The sequence below is a fragment of the Amaranthus tricolor genome, chromosome 3 (genome assembly GCF_026212465.1).
Source record: "Amaranthus tricolor cultivar Red isolate AtriRed21 chromosome 3, ASM2621246v1, whole genome shotgun sequence".
In the NCBI taxonomy this organism is placed as follows: Eukaryota; Viridiplantae; Streptophyta; class Magnoliopsida; order Caryophyllales; family Amaranthaceae; genus Amaranthus; species Amaranthus tricolor.
Window position 1 is genome coordinate 20,131,901 of NC_080049.1, and position 21,719 is coordinate 20,153,619.

General features: G+C 32.3%; 2 protein-coding genes across 2 annotated transcripts; one reads left to right on the top strand and one right to left on the bottom strand.

The window, feature by feature from the left end:
* Positions 1–14,525: 14,525 nt before the first annotated feature.
* LOC130808432 (uncharacterized) lies at positions 14,526–15,392 on the top strand. Its single transcript, XM_057673909.1, has one exon. The coding sequence runs from the start codon at positions 14,526–14,528 to the stop codon at positions 15,390–15,392; it is 867 nt and encodes a 288-aa protein (XP_057529892.1).
* Positions 15,393–17,333: 1,941 nt separating this feature from the next.
* On the bottom strand, positions 17,334–18,732 carry LOC130808433 (protein ALP1-like). Its single transcript, XM_057673911.1, has 3 exons — positions 18,202–18,732; positions 17,890–18,115; positions 17,334–17,806 (listed from the first exon to the last, which is right to left on the bottom strand). The coding sequence occupies exons 1-3, from the start codon at positions 18,730–18,732 to the stop codon at positions 17,334–17,336; spliced, it is 1,230 nt and encodes a 409-aa protein (XP_057529894.1).
* Between the last annotated feature and the right edge of the window lie 2,987 nt (positions 18,733–21,719).

Consider the following 21,719-nt stretch of genomic DNA (forward strand, 5'->3'; position numbering starts at 1 on the left):
GAGCAAATGCAAGAGGGGTATTCTAATACCCTCAATTAGTGGGTAAATATTTACACTAATTCTCCTTAAAGTAAATTTTTTCTTTCTCAAAATTGACTTGTTGATTCAAGCTTTCTTCTTCCTTTTCATTTCACATCTTTCTATGTTCTACTTTTTTAGTTTATTCGATCAAAATCAAACCTAAAATCTTAGATAATAAGATAACAAAGATTTTCAAATTAAATTTCAAAAATAAAATTAAATAAAAGAAATTGAAAGATAATTGAAAATGTAAAAAATCAAAACATTAAATTGAAGAATTATATTGTGCATGGGGATGTAATGCAAGTGAAGGAGAGAGAAAAGAGAGTTCTAAAAATGAAAGTTTACGAAAGATATATGGTTGAAAAGAGAAGGAGAAAGTAGAGATGGTTGAAAATGGCAAAGAAAAGAAATGAAGGAAAAAATGTCAAACTAAGTACTTTTAATGCCCCAATATATTTTTCTCCCTTTTAATATTCCCTAGCATTATTTTCCTTGAACTATTTACCCCTTATGGTTCTCCCAGGGATCCAGGCGATCCAGGCAACCCTTAAAACTTATAAATAAGGTACATATAGGATACCTTGAACAAGATAAGAAGGTGCTTTAAAAGGGTCTTTCATCATGCCTTAAACGAGGCATGAGGAGCGAAGGTGACTTGAATGAGGCAGCCAACAGAACAAGACACCAAATGGAAATGGAATGGTGTTCATTCGAGCACATATAGTGCTTTTCGGAGCACCTCAGTGCAAGGTCAATTTTCAAGTTTTTCTTTTGCGCGATACTTGGGGGACAAGTTGTCTATTAGTCTTAGGGTTTATTCCTTTGATTTAGTAGCCTATATAAAGGACTAAAATCAATAATTAGAATAGTGTGTGGAAGCTATTACAACGAAAAAGGGGTTTGCAAAACCTATATAGCTTTGTATTAGATAGTGTGTCTAATCTCCATCAAAAGTGGTATCTTTAGTGCTACTCTGTGAGAAACCATCTTTCAGTGAAACGACTTCAAAACAAAGAGTCCATAAGTTAATAACTTGTGTTGTTAGGCTATTTGACCCATATATGAGGTGTGTTTTACTTTGAGACAGTCTTATACAAGAATTTGTGATAGCTTAGTCTTTGAGAGGTTCTTCTCAAGGTTTGTGAGGGTTTGTTTCATTAATGCATTGTTGATAGTTGATGAAATACAATCTTTTTTAAGGGGAGGTACCCATGATATCTCATCAATCATCTTTGTGTTCTTGCATTGTTTATTTTGTATGCATTGATTTACTCTATGTTTTCTCTTGTATTTTCATCTTGTTCTTCATTTTAGGAAGGTTCTTAGGGCCTGTTTGGTAGATGGTAATAAACAATGGTAATGAGAATGAAAAACTAGTGTAATTTTGTTTGAAAAATGTCTTGGCTACCTTGATGGAGATGCTTCTCCAACTTCAATCATCTTATTTTCTTCATAAAATTCATTCCAATACATTACCATTGGGAAAAGTGGTATTAGGTGGTAATAGGTGGTAATGACAATTTGTAAACAAAAAAACTTTTTTGTGATTATAGTTTCATTATTACCATGGAAATGATATGAAACTTTTAATGAAATTTTACATTATAAATCATTTCAATTACCACCATTTAGTACCACTAACCAAACGGATCGTTAGTATCTCATTAAAATAGACAAGTAAATGTTTTAAGTAGACACTCCAATTGTTAGCTTTGTTTCTTTTTTCAAATATTTATTTATATGTTTTTAAAAATATTAGACAAACAAAGTTGTGTTATTTTCACGATTTAATTTCAGTTTTAATATAATTTCGCATGGTTTATGTTTTATATCACGTTAATTCAGTTCAATTTACATGAGTATAAAGTAATTCATTATGAAGACAAGCTAACATAAAATCAGAAAAAATATTTCAATTGATAAAGAGAATAAGTGGCAAAAGAATAATTCCAGTAGTATAGAGAAGCAACACGTAATTAGTCGCTATCAACCAACTTCGTGTCCAGTGGTGTGAAACAAAATAAGGAAGCTCCTGGACCAAAGATGTTGATGCTCGTCATGTGCTTTCTCTAAAGCTTTATAGTTATACTACATTCTCCATTAAGGCAATCTAAAGATATATCCCAGGTTTTATACTTCTATTACATACTATACCATATCATCATACTCTATATGCCATTTATAAAGTCCTCTATTCCATTCAATTTGCATCGTTTATATTTTTTACTATAATCTATTATTTTTTTAAATCTCTTCTATACATTTTAACTATTTTTAAATTTCATCTACATAGTTTATTTTCTCTACATATCTTACCATTATTAATTTTATTCTTCAAAAACTCATATATATATATATATATATATATATATATATATATATATATATATATATATATATATATATATATATATATATATATATATATATATATATATATATATATATATATATATATATATATATATATATATATATATATATATATATATATATATATATATACTTTTTCTTTGATTCAATTCTAATGGGAGAGATAGTAAAAATCATATTCGTAAAATGAGAATAGTTGCCGGTCAAAAAGACCCCAAATAGATAGACCCCTACCAAGAAAGCTAAATTTTATATTCCATTTCTCATAAATGCTTACTAGCAAAGGAAATGATTTTATTTTTTTTAAAGCACAGTAGCGGATTCAAGATTAGAATTTCAAGGGCACCAACAAATAGATGAAATTAAAAAAAAAAGTTCAGTAATTTTGACAAAATATTATTTGTAAAATTAACAACTATACGTCAAAACACAATAATCCCAAGCCAAAGTAATGTAAAAATGATCAATTTGTTAAAACTGATAAGGAAGAAGTAGAATGAGTAAAAGTTAGAAGATGGAGATGTTTTTACTCATTGGTGTAGTTTTTACAATGGTAAACTTCCATATTTATAGGCAAGTTCATCCACAATTACATTGAATGCATTCACATTAGGGTAAATTCATTAATTACCTTTCACACTATATTAATTAATTACCTTTCACACTATATTTCAACACTCCCCCTTGAATGCATTCTAATTATGTAAAAAATATATATATACTATTACAATATTTCTATTTAATACTGTCTCGTTAAAAACCTTGTCAGGAAAAACCCAATGGGATAAAAACCTGAACGAAGAGAAAAAGAGTGCAATAAATATGATTCTCCCCCTGAGTTCAACAGATATCTCGTAGATGACACATTCTAATTTTATATACAAGTTGCTCGAATCTCTTTGATGGAAGGGACTTTGTGAATAGATCTGCAAGATTTTCACTTGATTGAATTTGTTTGACTTTTACTATTTTGTACTTCTGGAGGTCATGTGCAAAGAAGAGTTTTGGTGCTATGTGTTTCGTTTTATCCCCTTTTATGAAGCCTTCACTAACTTGTTCAATGCAACCGGTATTATCTTCAAAAATTACAGTTGGAGAATTTATTATCGAGTTTATCCCACATTCTTCTTGAATGTGACCAATTACTGACCTTAACCAAACGCATTCTCTACTTGTTTCATAAAGGGCGATCAATTCTGCGTGGTTTGATGATTTAGCTGTCAGTGTTTGTTTCGTGGATCTCCAAGATATTGCGGTACCTCCATATGTGAATACATATCCATTTTGTGATTTAGCCTTATGGGGATCTGATAAGTATCCAGCATCTGCATATCCAACAAGAGTAGCATCTTGCTTTGATCTATAAAATAGTCTAAGATCTTTAGTTCCTCGAAGGTAGCGCAACAAATGTTTTATTCCGCTCCAATGTCTCTTTGTTGGTGAATTACTATATCTAGCTAATAAATTAACAGCGAAAGCAATATCAGGTCTTGTATTATTAGCTAGATACATCAGAGCTCCAATTGCGCTTAAATATGGCACTTCAGGGCCAAGAATCTCCTCGTCTTCTTCACAAGGTCGAAATGGATCATCTTTTGGCTTTAATGATCGCACTATCATTGGAGAGCTCAGCGGATGAGCTTTGTCCATATGAAATCTTTTTTGGACTTTTTCTGTATAGTTGGATTGGTGCACAAAGATTCTACCCCTTAAGTGCTGTATTTGTAATCCAAGGCAAAACTTTGTTTTCCCAAGATCTTTCATTTCAAATTCTTTCATCAAATATTTTGTAGTTTGTTCAAGCTCTTTGGGAGTTCCAATGATATTTAAATCATCAACATAAACTGCAATTATAGAAAATCCTGATTGAGTCCGTTTAATAAATACAGAAGGACTGATTTGGTCATTTTTGAATCCTTGTTTCAGGAGATATTCACTAAGATGGTTATACCACATTCTTCCAGATTGTTTTAGTCCATAAAGTGACTTTTTCAGCTTTATGGAAAACATTTCTCGTGATTGGTGGTTTTCTGGCAACTTAAGTCCTTCAGGGATTTTCATATAAATGTCTGTATCAAGTGAACCATATAAATATGCGGTCACAACATCCATAAGTCGCATTTGCAAACTGTTTGAGACAGTTACACTTATCAAGAATCTTAGTTTAGTCACATCTACTACTGGAGAATACGTTTCTTCATAATCAATCCCTGGTCTTTGGGAAAAACCTTGTGCTACAAGTCGTGCCTTATATCTGACAGTTAGACTTATCAAGAATCTTAGTGTAGTCGCATCTACTACTGGAGAATACGTTTCTTCATAATCAATCCCTGGTCTTTGGGAAAAACCTTGTGCTACAAGTCGTGCCTTATATCTGACCACTTCATCTTTTTCATTTCTTTTTCTTACAAACACCCATTTATAGCCGACCGGTTTTATACCATTTGGTGTTTGGGTAATTTGTCCAAAATTTCTCGTTTTTCAAGTGACATTAATTCCGCTTGAATAGCATCTTTCCATTTTGGCCAATCATTCCTACACCGACATTCTTGTATCGTTCTTGGTTCTATATCATTTTCATCAAGTGTTATTTCGATGGCGATTGAATGAGCAAGTGCATCATTAACAATAACATTCTTTCGATTTATTTGCCTTTTTGTTGAATTGTAATTAATCGAAATTTCATTGTTATCTTTGATATCATTATTTTCTTCTTCTTTGAGATTTTCATCATTATCTCCAAAACTTGTTTCTTTACAATTCATTGAAGAAGTAATATTGATAATATTTGCCATTTCATTCAACCTTTTGGATTTTCTTTGTTTCAAATCCTTTGAACCAAGTGGTCTTCCACGCTTCCGGCGTGCAATAAATTCATTTTCAGTGGTTTTATTATCAGTGGGAATAATTTCAATTCGCGCCGGAACATTTGCGGCAAGAATATATGATTTTGTCACTTGCTTTGTTTCTACAAATGCATCAGGTAATCTGTTTGCAATATATTGATTATGGACAATTTTTCTAACTTCTTGTTCAGAAGCATTCGTTCTTAGATCATATATTTTCAAATGCATTGCATTCCATGTGAGATCTATTTCCTTCTTATTTGGGTCCACTTTCTCTCCCCTAAGGATGGGAATATTGTCTCATTAAAATGACAATCTGCAAATCTAGCATTAAATAAATCACCAGTCATTGGTTCTAAATATTTGATAATTGATGAGCATTCAAATCCAACATAAATTCTCATCCTTCTTTGTGGACCCATTTTTGTACATTGGGGTGGCGCAATAGGGACATATACTGCACATCCAAATATTTTCAAGTGTGATATATTTGGTTCTCGACCATGCACTAATTGCTATGGTGAATATTTATGATAAGCACTTGGTCTCAATCTTATCAATGACGATGCATGTATTATTGCATGTCCCCACACAGATGATGGCAATTTCGACCTCATTGATAGTGGTCTTGCTATTAATTGGAGTCTTTTAATCAATGATTCAGCCAGACCATTTTGAGTATGAACATGAGCTACTGGATGTTCTACGTCAATTCCAATTGACGTGCAATAATCATTAAAAGTTTGAGATGTAAATTCTCCGGCATTGTCAAGCCTTATTCGCTTAATTATATAATTTGGAAATTGATTTCTCAATCGAATGATTTGAGCAAGTAATTTCGCAAATGCCACATTTCTAGTTTGTAGGAGACTTACATGTGACCATCGTGTTGAGGTATCAATCAATACTATAAAATATCTAAATGGCCCAGAAGCAGGATTAATTGGCCCACATATATCTCCATGAATTCTTTCTAGAAATTTAGGAGTTTCAGTAGCAATTTTATTTAAATATGGTTTAATTATCAATTTGCCTTGTGAGCATGCAGAACATGATAATTGATTTGGTTGGGGAATTCTCATTTTCTTCATTGGATGCCCAATTGAATTTTCAATAATTTTTCGCATCATTCCCACACCAGGGTCATGCCATAAATTTATTATTTCTTTATTATCAAATTTCTGGTTAGACACCATGTTTATCTCAACCGGTTTTATATTAATGCGATATAATCCCATGAGTATGCTGGTAATTTTTCATGAATGCTTTTCTTACCGCATTTTTCAGATGTGATGCATAAATATTCAGTATGAGTTTCGGTCATTGTTTCTAAATGATAACCATTTTGGCGTACATCTTTGAAACTTATGAGATTTCGTCGAGATTTACTCGAATATAAAGCATCATTAATTACTAGCTTTGTCCCATTATGAAGTATTATTTGAGCTTTTCCATATCTCTCTATTAGTGTAGTGGTTCCAGAGATTGTGGTGACATCTTCTTTCACCATCTTCAACTCAGAAAAGTATTCTTTGTACTTTAGGATAGTGTGAGTTGTTCCACTATCTAGGAGGCATTTATATTTAACTCCATTTTCAAACTGATCCATATCTTCATATTAAATAAATAGATAGTTAAAATAAAATTTCATTAACATAAGGTGATATCAATACATAAAAAGGAGATTGCATATAAAAAGAAGTACAACAAAATAAGCACCACAACATTGTTAAGAAAAATTCAAATATATTCGTCATATTCTTTATCATTTTCATCGCCATCTAAATAGAAGTCTGAAAGGTCAAGATTAGGCATTGATGTGCTTGCTTTATTATAAGGATCGACATTAGGCATTGAGGTGCTTGCTTCATTAAAGTTTACTTCCACACCTTTTCCCTTTTTCTTTTGGGAAGCTAGATACAGCTCCACCAAATGTTTGGCAGTACGACATGTATGTGCCCAATGCCCTGTCATGCCACATTTGTAACAAATATTTTCTTTTCCCTCTTGATGGTTATTTTTATTATGATATCCAACTTGTTTTCCCCTTCGAGAATTATTATTGTAATGACCATTTTGATAATTTTGGGGAAAGTGGCCTCTACTGGATCCTTGAAACTTTCTACCATGTCCATTAAAATTTCCACGACCTTGTCCTCGTCCTCTTCCTCGAAAATTTCCGCATCCTCTACCACAGTTATTATAATTTTCACGGCCTTTATTTTCAACAGCATGTGCTTCAGGCACATGTGTTTTAGTAGAGTGTGTCTCACGGATAGCTTGAGATCCAATAGGTCTCATATTATGATTTTTCTAGACAAGATTATTATGTTGTTCAGCCAATGAGAACACTACACTCAGATCTGAATATCTTTTGAAATTTTCTTTCCTATATTGTTGTTGCAGAATAATGTTTGATGGATGAAAAGTAGATAATGTGAGTTCAATCATTTCTGCATCAGTCACCGGGTGCTCACAATATTTCAACATTGATGCAATTCGGTATAATGTTCAATTGTACTCACTGAGAGTCTTAAAATGAGAAAATCTTAAATTCTTCCACTCATGGCTAGCTTGTGGAAGAAACACCCTTTTGTGGTGATCAAATCTTTCAACATGAAAGTCCCACAATGTTTTGGGATCTTTTATAAATAAATATTCAGATTTAAGGCTATCATGAATATGATGCCTCAAGAGGACTAAGGCTTTGGCCTTTTCTTGATTTGTAGCTACCTTTATTTTGGTAGCTTGAGTTCCATCTATTGGATCCGTTTCTTTTACTTCCAATACAGTATGTTCAAGTCCTTGAGCTTCTAAGTTAATGATGGTATCTTCTTTCCATTCTAAGAATTTTTGTCCAGTTAAGTCTAATATGTTGAATAGTCTTTTGATAATTTCTGCCATACTTGCTACATAATACTCCCTCCGTTCCTTTTTGATCTTCCACATTACTATAACGGGTAGTTTCAAAAGTTCTTCCACTTTAGAATACTTTCTATTTTTAGAAAGTTTTTATCTCACTTTTACCCCTTAAAATCCCCCTTTTCTTTTAATGTACCCATTTTTTTTATTTATAATTATTTTCTCTCTCATACTTCCAATACAATTATTACTTCACACAACTATTTAATTAAAATAATACCCACTACAACCTCATACTTCCAATACAATCATTACTTCCCACTATTATATAATTAAAATAATACCCACTACCACCAAAGATTCTCTTTTTCTTAATCTTTGTGAAATACCCAAATAGGAAGAACAAATAGGAACGGAGGGAGTATATAATTGTTTTGTAAGTGTATAACAATGTAATAATTCTTATATTTTCATAATAATAAACCATTAGAAAAATTATGATGTTTTAATTTCATAATCTTCTCCTCCTTGGTTTATTGTTATGAATTTGTTGTAGATAATAAATTTAGGAATAAATCAAGAACAAGAGGATTGATAATAATAATAATAATAACAAGGAGAAGAACGGAAAAAAAAATTAAAGACAATAAATTCTAAAGAGGGTAAAAAAATAGCATTTACATAATATATTAGTATAATTTATCATACAAAATGCACTAACAAACAAAAGAAAATATGATAAAGAAAATCATGTGCATTTTGTTTTTTCTTCTTCAAAATAAATTATTTCTTCATAATTATTATAATTCCTAATCCTAAAAGAAGGATCACCAAACCCATAATTAAGGAGATATATAATTTGAGTTTGGCAAAATTTTCTTCAAATCTAAAAGTATGGGAAGAGGAAGAAGATGGATTGTTTTTATGATGGTGGTACATTGTCGGTGGAAGAAAGAAGGAGAAGGAGGGTTTTTGATGTAAAGAGTAAAGTTGAAAGGATAAGGAATATGTGGTAAAAAAATTGGAGTAATCCGATTTTATAGAGGGTTATCCCAAATTGTACAATATACCGTATCATTTATGTATACTTAAAAGAAATACGTAAAGTAAAAGGTAAATAAAAAATGCACATGCATATAAATGCAAATACTGCGAATAAAAAAAATGCACATATAAACATACGAGAATAAAAATAATACTAACCATCCATTTAGGCGGTAAAAGAAAAACAATTAGCCAGCCATATAGGCGGTTTAAAGAATAACAAAAGAAATAAATAATACTAACCGTCCATTTAGGCGGTAAAAAAAAAGTTAATCAGCCATATAAGCGGTATAAAAAAAACAATAGCAAAAGCAATAAAGTGTCCTTGTCATCCGTAAAGGTGACGTATTGTCCAATAAATTATTTTATGGGTCATTTAAATTTATCTTGCAACGTTTAGTATTTGTTTCTCCCTCATCATCTTTGGTTCTTTTATTACTTGGTGAGGGTTTATTTTCAGTTGTTATTGTTGGGCATTATTAGTTGGTTGCGTTGACGAATTATTTGTTGTTCGTACTGGTGGAATATTAGTCGGTGGAACTAGTGGATTATTAGTTGGTCGTACATGCGAATTACGAGTTGGTGGTACTGGTGGACCATTAGTATTATTGGGATTATTATGTCGGAGCTGATTTAAATCAGTCCTTGCTGAGTTTGTAGTGAAAGGTATGGAATTATGCTCAATTATAAAATATTAAAATGTGTTAGAAACACCTTGGATGATGATGTTGACACCATTTGATTGTTGGTCCATTTGTGGGTATCGATGAAGAAAAAATGCTTAATTAGGTTTTTAAAAATATTACCTTCTTAATTATTAAGGGTAGAGCTGGTGCTGATAACGTGTTAAAACTGATAAGGAGGAGGTAGAATGAGTAAAAGTTAGAAGATGGAGATATTTTTACTCATTGGTGTAGTTTTTACAATGATAAACTTTCATATTTATAGGCAAGTTCATCCACAATTACATTGAATGCATTCACGGGTAAATTCATTAATTACCTTTCACACTATATTCATTAATTACATTTCACACTATATTTCAACACAATTGAATAATAAAATTCAACAAAATGCCAATTTCTCAATTAAAACCAATTTCTGAAGGTTCGGAAGAAAATGAAACAAATGTTGATCTAATCAACGACTTCTCTTTCAAATTAAAACACCCACTCGTTGATTTCGCCTTAAAAATTCAATTTCGATTTCAATGTTGTATCAAATTTTACATTCCATTTTCATCAGCAAATGTGCATTTCTCCAACGGAAAAATATTGCCCAGTAGATCAAACAAGGAAGAAATCAAAATACCCTGTCTTGATCTTCCTCTTCCGCATTAAAATGACTAAGAAAAGGAGTCTCAAAAAGTTATTGGAAGATAATATGGAAGAAGAAGAACGAAACCCTAATATGGTTACTGTAAATTCAATTTGGAAATTCAGAAGAAGTAATAGCTAGTCTCAAGTCATAAGACTTAAATAGCTTAATAAATGAAATCTTTTGTAATGAATTTGAAATCAACATAAGCTTGGTAAAATAGAAGAAAGAAAAAGAAAGATTACCAATTTAGATGGAGAACTATGAGAAATTTAGAAACCCTAATATTTGAGGACTTTAAAATCTAAAATAATTTGGATCTGTTATTTGGAGTTGATGAACACGATATTTCTTTGATAGTGTGGTGGTGTTCAAAGTCACGGTGGGCCTGTGGTTTTTGGTGGCCTTAAATTCACGGCAGTAGGTTGAGGGTTAACGGCAGCAGTGCACTGTGAACAGCGAAGTGGCGAACAGGGGCAACAGGCTAACAGTGAGGCAGGGCCGCAGGGAGCAACGGCTGACGGTCGTAGCATAGGTTTTCCGACATCCAGTCGGCGGTCGTTAACTGATTGTCGTTGGTTTTAGCCTTTAGGTATTGTTGTGGGTTTTAGGCGTTAGGGATTGTCGTGGGTAGGGTTAGGGTTAGGAAACACGCGAATCAGATTTCTGAGAGGAGAAGGAAACACGCGCCATTTTCTTTTTTTCTTTTTTTTTTCTCTTTTTTAACCTTTTTTTCTTCCTTTTTTTTTTAAGTCTAGGGATACGTGCGCCCTTGCGCCCCTATTTAAGTCCGCCACATTGTAGGCCGACCAGGCGGTAAAATCAAACTCTTATTACAAAATTATAAAAAAAGACTCATTAACTATTGAATAATTCATATTCTTATTATTTCTTAGTTATAGACTTATTTTAGTTTCTTTTACTTTGGAATTTTTATTTTCTATTCTTCAATAGGCTTATATTCTCTCTTTTAATCTTGTTCTTCCTAATAATATTTATCTTATTCTTACATGAATATTAATCAAATTTATAAAAATAAGAAAACTTCTTTAAAATTATCCCACTTACTTTACCTTTTTTTTCTCTCTCTTTTGGTAATATTATCCACAATTTTGTTTTGATTTAATTAACGTTTTCTCTTCAATGTAATCCACTTATTTAATTTTCTCTTTGACTTCATCCACTTATTTATCTATCGTATTAATTATTTATCTTTATAACTTACTTTTAAACGTTACTTCATACACTATAGATTTCCCATATAGAATATTATATTTGAAACTTACAATTTGTTTTAATATATCTATTTGAAATCTTGTTGAATTTGTCTTTTTATTTAGAATTTTATTATATGTATTTTATAATATTTTATAAATTGCATTAATAATATTAAGCATCAAACATATGCTCTGAAAATCGCAATAAAAAATAGGTAGGGATAATAATTACACCAAGCAAGTTAAATGGAAGAATAAAGAGAGTAATGTAGGAAATAAAGTAGGAAATAAAGTATTACTATAGAATATTTGTAAATTAGGAAGGTAGTATAATTTTTTAATATTATTTCCTCTATTAGCTGAGTAGTTTATGTATAAATATCGGTGTATTTTCTCATTAAAATTTAATATAAGTTAAGTATTTAAAATCCAAACCCTAATTTCAATATTATTTTCGCATTCTAATTTTATTCAAGTAATTCCTTAATTATGTTAAAGAGACTACAAAAAATGTTGTGCACTCATACATATTTTAGGCTTTTCTTATCCCTGGTGGGATATTTAAAACTACGTGTTGAGCATAAGATTTTGATGAACCCAAAGTTTATTTTTCCCTTTAATCTTTTTATATTACATGTTATATTACTAATTTTTGAAAAACAATTTATGTAAACGTGCAATTTAGATTTTTTTTTTTTTTTTACTTTATAACGCACTAGCTTTTACATTTGTCTCTTTAGGTTACAATTTTTTTTATACAAAATACTCGTTTTTTAGTTTTTGTGCAAAATTCTTATGTGGAAACTTAAAGTAGACGGAGAAGTATATTGAACTTTTTTAGTGTTATATAGGATAGGATTACTCTCTCAACTTTGCTTCTTGTTTATGTTTGCATAGGTACGAGCTTGTTGATTTCAAATTAAGTCAATAATAAAATCTGTTTAGATGACGCAAATAAATTCTATAAACTTAAGTCTACTTTTGATTAAGTTCAAATTATTTTAGACATTATGTACAACTAGCTTAACTTCTCATGCAAATGCATATAATATCGTTAATTCAATCAAAAATTAGCGGTTCTTCTAAATAAATCAATTTTTTATTATTATGCCCCTTTGTTTTTTATTTGTTTTTATCAATTTTCGCAAATGGAACTTTTATAAAGTTTTTCTTGTTTTCAGGGATCAAAATAACTTCATTTATTGAATATATTTTATAAAAATGACATTACGTATTTACCATTTTACCGGTCTCAGATGCATGTCCCATTTTGTTGAACAAAAAACTTTATTCCCTTAATATTCAATGTTATAGGACTTTTATTCATTTGTTCTTATAATTGCTCTTTCTGATTCTAAAGCACATAATCATTACAAACAGCTCTTAAAAGCTCAGCCTAAATTTAATTTATGTTAATTTTAAAAGAATGACGCACGCGTGTAAAGTGGAATGCCATTTCTTTTTGAAACTCTCTACTCATGCAAGAAGGAAACAACAACGAGGCACATGTATTTCAAGGATTCTTTGTAAGTTTTTCATGATATTGCCATTTCTTTTTGAAGCATAAAATTCTTTTGGTTGATAAATTCTTTTGGGAATACATTTGGGATTGGTTGATTTATCATTTTGGGACTTAGTCAAGGGCGAGTAAGGTTTAAGAGTGGGGGAATTTGATAATACTTTCTTTTGTGTATTTTTCTATTTCAATTTCGGTTTTATTAAGTAGAGTTTAGATTTAACTATATAACAATTAGAGAAATTACTTTATAGAATAGTTTTATTGATATAATTCTCTAAGATAATAATCCTAGTATTATTAGAAGGTCATTATGTAAATATATCATTTCAAGCAAAGAAGAAGAAGCAAGCAAAGAATCGGATCAGACTGAGATGCGCGGCCTGCGGAGTTTTACGCGGCTCGTGCATGCGCGACACGCGGAGTTTTACGCAGGGTGCGGAGTTTAGTCTGTAGGCTGGGCGGCTATTTCACTTTTTCCATTTCGGCTTTCATTTTCAATTGGAAGTTTAGAGGGGTTTGAGAGGCGACTTGCAAAGAGGAATGATGAGCAAATCCAATGGCAAGAGCTTCATCAAATCTCTATAAATAGGCAAGAAAGCTTAGGAATGAGATCATCTTGTAATTTTTCATTAAAATACTTCTTCTTCTTCATTTCTATTTTTCTATGGTTATGGAGCTTCAAGCTTAAAATTTCATTTCTTGAGGAAGGTTGATTGGAAACTTCTAATTACTCATTGTAAGAATTCCTCTACTTAATATACTTTTGATTGTTGAAGAGTTCTTATTATAATCTTATGAATGTTGTTTGAATTGGAAATCAACTATTGTTCTTGTTATTGCAATATTCATTTATGCTAAATCTATTTGCAAAATCAGTTAGTTTTGTACTTGGATTTATGGCAGCAACTAGTTCTAATTGTGAATGCAGATTATGAATGATTAGAATCTAAATGAACTTTCATTTTGATTGAAAACTATTTGCTTGAATAGTTTTAGCAAACCTATTGATTCTCTTTTCTTAAAGTTATTGTTGGATTGAATTTATTCTCTGATTGGAATGAATTAACTAATAGTAAGAGCTTTACATTCAAACTGATTTTGATGTTTAGCTACACTTAAGGAGAATAGAAGTATAATCATCTTCACAACATGTAGTCAAAAGTGAATTTCTTAAGTAAAGTATTCAATGATCAATGAGAAACAAGAAGTATACAATCAACAGAGGAGAATGTGAAACTTAGAGCATTCCCTTTTGCCCTAACGGATGCGGCTAAGGATTGGCTTTATAACTTACCACCAGGTTGTGTCACCACTTAGGCAGAGATGAAAAAGAGATTCCTTAAAAAATACTTTCCAGCTTCGAAATCATCCACTCTAAAGAAAAAAATTAGCAACATGGAACAAAATAGTGATGAATCATTTTATGAGTATTGGGAAAGATTTAAAAGGTTGTGTGCGAGCTGTCCCTATCATGGGTACCACGATGAAGATCTCATTATGTATTTTTACAATGGGCTTGTCAATGATGATGTAAGAATGATAAATGCAGCTAGTGGAGGTTCCATTCTCAATAACACACTGGAAGCTGCAAGGGCATTGATTGAAGAACTGGCTGAAGGTTCTAAGCAATTCAACAAGAGATCCCACGATATAAGAGCAATTAGAGAAAATGTTACCACTGAGTCTAAAGTTGGCAAACTAGAAGATCAAATGCAAGCATTAACATCAATGATGAGAGAATTCATGGTTAAGGGAAAAGCACAACAAGTGAAGTCATGCAGCATTTGCTCTTTTAATCATCCTACAGATTCTTGCCCTCAGTTACAAGAAGAAGTTAATGAAGAAGTTAGTGCAATTGGTTTTCACAACCAAGGGTTTCAGAAAAGAAATGATCTGTTTTCCAATACATACAATCCAGGGTGGAGAGACCATCCAAATCTCAAGTATGGGAATCCATTAGGGAATCAACAACATCATCAACAACAATCATTCTTCAAGCCACAACAACAATCTTATCCTAGACCCCCACATCACGGTCAAGGATCAAGTTCGAATTCCAATATGTCCACCGAAGAAATGTTGAATACTCTAACACAGAACATGATTCAATTTCAAGATGAGACTCGTTCTAGCATCAAGAACATTGAAAGACAAATGGGTCAAATCTCAGGAGTAGTTAGCAAATTATAGGCTAGAGATTCAGAATTGTTGTCATCACAAACAGAACCAAATCCAAGGATGAATGCTAGTGCAATGACTCTTAGGGTCCGTTTGGTTCAGTGAGTAGGATTGGAATGGTATGGAACCCCATACCAGGATGGTATGGATTCAAAACCCCATACCAGACTAAAACTGTTTGGTTCAATCCTGTAATAGATATTCAATCTATTCACACTGTTTGGTTCAATTATGGAATGGATTCTCTGTCCAGTTATATATATATATATATATATATATATATATATATATATATATATATATATATATATATATATATATATATATATATATATATATATATATATATATATATATATATATATATATATATATATATATATATATATATATATATATATATATATATATATATATATATATATATATATATATATATATATATATATATATATATATATATATATATATATATATATATATATATATATATATATATATATATATATATATATATATATATACATACATACATACATTTATTAAACACACAAATACATACACACAAAGTAGTAGTTCAATACATTTTCACTCAAAATGGTGTCAATACATCTCTACACAAAAAGATTCCAATATATGTTTTTGACAACCAAACACAAAGTCTAGATAATTTATAAGTTAAGCATTTTCATTACATCACTTGCCCAAGTTAGGATGAATGAGGTTGATTATAAACTCTTTCTTCCACTCATCATCCGGGCATTGGTAAAAGAGGGACAGTTCACTTGGATTGGAGGCCAACCTCTTGGAAGCTTCCATTACTTCAAATCTTGTCAATCCTTCTATGCGAAGCAATTCACTAAAAAATTTTTTGTTTTGATTTTCCTCAACTTCTTCACGAGCCATGATAGCTTGCTCATGTAGTTGTGCAGTAGAGAAGGCACTTGCAATGGTAGACATGTGCTTGTTCATCTCATTCATATGATTTGAAAAGCTAGAAGACATATTGTTAAAAGAAGAAGTTAAGTCCACAACCTCCGGCTTCTTCCTTTTCCTTCCTTGTTCATTTGGAGCCTTTTGTTTTTTGGCTTTCTTTGAAGAAGTTTCACTTGGAGTTGATTGTTTTGATTGGTTGACGGACTAATTATCATCAAATTCATCATCTTCATCACTACCACCCTTATCTAGTTCAATGGTCTCTTTCTCTTGATTGTCAACAGCTTCGACAAAAGTCTCAGATTGCACTCCAGTAGCTCGATCGGCACCAAAGATAACTGACAGTTGATCATAAAATGGAAAAGGAACATTCCATAATCCTTGAGCATTTCTGTGTTGCTGAAATTAAACAAGAATCGGAATAAAAAAAAGATACGTCATTTAAAATATGTTATAATTTCTAACAAATTGTAAACAAGTCAAAGTATTTGTGTACCTTACAAAATTCTTCATAAGATTGCCTTTCACAAACAATCATATTATTTTCATTATCCTAAGAAAAACCAGAAGTGCGAAACATTTCAGTTAGCACATTATACTTATCCTTAAACCATTTGATTTTTTATTCAATATGGGGAATAGCTTTCAACCCACACCCGGGAAACTTCTTATTCAATTTCTCCACTAACTTATTCTTGAAACCACCTTTGAAACTCCCATCAGCTTTCCATGAAGGATCGGCACTCATCTCCAACAAACCATTAATCAAACATTCTTCCTCAGATTTATTCCATGATCACTTGTTTTTCCCTCTTCCACTTTGAACAAATTGACCAACATTCATCCTATACAACAATGATGTATTAAAAAAAAGATTACCAAATAAGGCTATTTTCTTATTTGCAAGATAAAATAAATAATCCAATTACACCATAAAAAATATCTCAACACCATAAAATTCGATTACATCATAAAAAGGAACACCCAAACATAAGTCCAAATAAACTAAACAAACATTTATGTTTGGCTACGATGCCTAAGTCTCCAATTATTAAACATATTTTGTGCTAAGTTATTCCGATAAGTAGTCCAAGCATCCGTAGTAGCTATTTGAGTAATCAACTCAACTTCATCATCTAGGCCCTCATAATCACTTTCACCTTCTTCACTATCGGAATCCCAATACATTGTGTAATCTGTTGGCATATGTTTTCGAATAAGATTGTGTAATAGTACACATGCTTGAAGTATACGCCCATGAGTACGTATTGGAAAGAAGGATGGGGTCCTAAGAATACCCCACCTTCCTTTTAATAGTCCAAAACATCTCTCAATAACATTCCTTGCCTTAGAATGTTTCATGTTGAAGTACTCTTCCGCACTAATTGGTTGTCGGTCCCCCCACTCTTTAAGGTGATATCGATGACCTCTATATGGTGCTAAAAACCCTTCACAATTCGTGTATCCTGCATCTACCAAATAGTAGGAACCTTGACATATGGCAAAAAAAAAAAGGTCATGACATTGCTTATTGGACTCCACAATATAAAATCTAAATTCTAAGTATGATTACCTTGTGGCACTTTTAAAACATTAGGCCTAGTAATAGCATCTCGAAGGACACGACCATCATGAGCGGATCCTTCCCAACTAGGTTGAACATATATGAACTCCAAATTAGGGTTACATACACCTAACACATTCATAGCAATAGAACCTTTCCTTGTCCGATATCTTGCTCTATCCTCACTTGACACATGAACACTAATATGAGTGCCATCTAAGGCTCCTAAACAATTCTACAAAAAAAAGTTAAGAGGGATAAGTTTTACAATAAACAAAGTGGATAGATTTTTAAATAATATAGATGAAATTATGTTATTACCTTAAAACATTTCCATCTATCCACTTCACAATCTTCTGTTATAGGTGTCGGCTTTTTTAGCAAGTGCGTATGTAGTTTTAACACGGCAAGAAGACATCGGTAGAAGTTTCTATTAACACTTTCTCCACTTCGAAAGAAATGACTTCTAATTGTCCTATTTTTCAAATGATGTGCCAAAGTGTACAAGAACATAGCTACAATTTCCTCCAAAGACATATTTCGAGTGCCATTTAAACCACCGACATCTCTGACCATCTCACAAAGGACATAAAAGGTTTTTCTATTCACATGAAGTTCACTTTTGCAGACTATATCACTATCCTTGATTAGTGCATCCAAGTGCTTTTGTCTAAGGTGTTTCTTCTCACTTTTGCTATAACGTGGTCGTTCAATTTCATAAATAATTACACCCATCATACACATCACCAAGTACATGATTGTAAAGACATTGTTAACAACCATGAAAAGTAGTAGTAATTCAATTTGTCTCTTCTTCCTTCTTCTTATTACGGCTAATTGAGATGGAATCATTTCTGTGAATGTATACATGCATCATCATATCAATCTAGCAATCATATATATCCAACAGCAATCTGCATGAGATCTTGTCAAAAAACTGAGCATTTGAATTGGAGGCAGCCTAGATTGGTATGCAAGCACATTTTTTAAAAGTAGAGGCAGCCTAGATTGCTGACAAAAGCTCCATTTTAACACATACATTTTCACCATTTTAGACATATCTAATCAGCCATCAGTACTAAGTTAAAGTCTTCATTAAGTATTATAAGAAAATAGAAAGAAAACCCCACTTATAATAATATTTACTAATATCACAACAATTAAGTACCATCATTAGCAAAGTATTCCTCCATTAAAATAAATTAAGGCATTCCTCGATTAAAGCATTCCTTCACCAAAATTGTTCACTAACAGTCTAATATCACAACAAATTGAAACATTCCTCCATTAACAATTAAGAAAAATAAAGGAAAAATGATGAACAAAGATGAAATACACAACCGGCAAAATGAAATACACAATCATTGTAGAATTAAATTACTAATCCACCATTTGAAAATGTATAAACCCAAATCAATTGTACAGTTAAGTTACTAATCAATCAAAACTTTAATAAATTCAAATTAACAATTGAAATTAAAATTTCTAGGGAAAGAAAGAAAAAAAAGGTATATACTTTGGTGGTTATGGGCGGTGCGTTTGCCGGTCTGCGGGAGTGTTGGATGCCGTCTTGACGCTGGAGGAGAGGATGGAATGGAGGAGACTGGGCTGCTGGCGGAGAGGCTGAAATGGAGGTTAAACATAGGAGCAGGAGGTCACCGGTGAGGGAAGGTTGAAGAAGATTGAACGGAGGCGGAAGAAGATTGAAGAAAGAACAGGAAATCTCAGATTGAAGTTTGAGAAGGAATTTTAAGAAGAGAGGGAATTTTAAGAAGAAAGAGTGAATTAGGGTTTGAATATGGGATGGAATGGAGTTTGAAACTTGGGGGTAGGAGGGTATGAGATTCTAAGGAATGGAATGGGATGAGAATCCAAAGGGTATGACATCCCAATGTAAAAATGCCTAACCAAACATTAAAATGGTTGTGATACCATTCCATACCATTAAAAATGAACCAACCAAACACACCCTTAGAAGTGGAATAGAGTTGCAAGGTAATGAGAGAACCATAGCAAGAGATAAAGAACTCCAAGAAGAAACTGTTGTGCATGAACCTTCATCTTCAGAAGATCAAGCACCCCTGTCACAAGAAGAGAAGAATGTTACAACTGCACCTTTACCACAATATGAAGCGGTTCCACCTTTTCTAGAGGCATTAAAGGAGAGGAAAAATCATGAAGCTAACAAGGACATCTATGAGGTTTTCAAGAATTGTGAAGTAAACATCCCTCTCTTAGATGCTTTGAAGTAAATTCCAAGATATGCCAAATTCCTTAAAGAACTTTGTACGACAAAGAGAAATCAAAGATTAAAGGGAATTCAAAAGGTGAAGATGAGTGAGCACATTTCAACCATATTTCAAAGAAAGTTACCGCCTAAATGTGGAGATCCAGGTATGTTCACTGTCCCTTGCATTATAGGTGAGCTTACATCTCAAAAAGTCATGTTAGACTTAGGGGCATCAATCAATATAATTCCATATTCACTATATAAGTCTTTGAAACTTGGTACATTGCATGAAACAAGTGTTCTGATACAATTAGCTGACAGGTCTAATACATATCCTAAGGGAATAGTAGATGATGTCATAGTTAAAGTAGGGGACCTTATATTTCCTGCCGATTTTTATGTTTTAGATATGGAACATGATAAATATGCAGCACCTATCTTACTAGGTAGACCTTTCATGAAAACTGCTAAGACTAAGATTGATGTAGATACAAGATCACTTACCATGGAATTTGATGGTAGTAAGGTAGAATTTGACATTTATGACTCTATGAAATTTCTGCCTGAGGACCATTCTTGTTTTGCTATTGATTTAGTTGATATATCTAGTCAAGATATGTTTGATATAGATGGCCAAGATAAACTCAAGGTGGCCATTGAGCATGGTTTGAATGAAAATAATAAGGAATATGTTTTGAGTGCTGAATTGCAGGAAGTTTTGCAAGATTTGAAGAAGCAAGAACAACTTCCACTTCTTCCTTCTCATTTAGAGCCATTACCACTAACCACACCCAAGGAGAATTTGTTACCCTTTGTTTTGCAGGCACCCAAGGTAGAACTTAAGCCATTACCCGAACATTTAAAGTATGTATTCCTTGGGGAGAATGAGACCTTGCCATTAATTATTTCAAGCAAGCTGATAAGAGAGCAAGAGAACAAGTTGGTTGAAGTCCTAAAGCAACATAAGGAGGCCTTGGGATGGTCGATTGCAGACATCAAGGGCATAAGCCCTACTACATGCATGCATTGAATTTTTTTGGAAAATGATGCCAAGCCAGTAAGACAACCCCAAAGAATGTTGAACCCACCAATAATGAGGTAGTGAAAGCTGAAATTTTGAAATTACTGCAAGCAGGTATTATTTATCCAATTTCTAATAGTGAATGGGTAAGTCCTACTCAAGTGGTGCCAAAGAAAACTGGTGTTACTGTAGTGAAGAACCAAAATGGTGAGTTTATTCCAACACGCATTCAAAATGGATGGCGTGTATGCATTGATTACCGTAAGCTAAACGCGGTGACTAGGAAAGACCACTTTCCATTGCCTTTTATCGATCAAATGCTAGAAAGGCTTGCTAGTCACGCATTTTATTGTTTCTTAGATGGATATTCAGGTTCTTTGCAGGCACCTATTGCTCCAGAAGATCAAGAAAAGATAACATTCACATGCCCATTCGGCACAATTTCTTATAGGCGCATGCCTTTTGGACTTTGCAGTGCACCTGCTACATTCGAAAGGTGTATGGTGAGTATCTTTTCTGAATTTATAGAAAATTTTGTGGTAGTTTTCATGGAAGACTTCACAATCCATGGAGACACATTTGATGAAT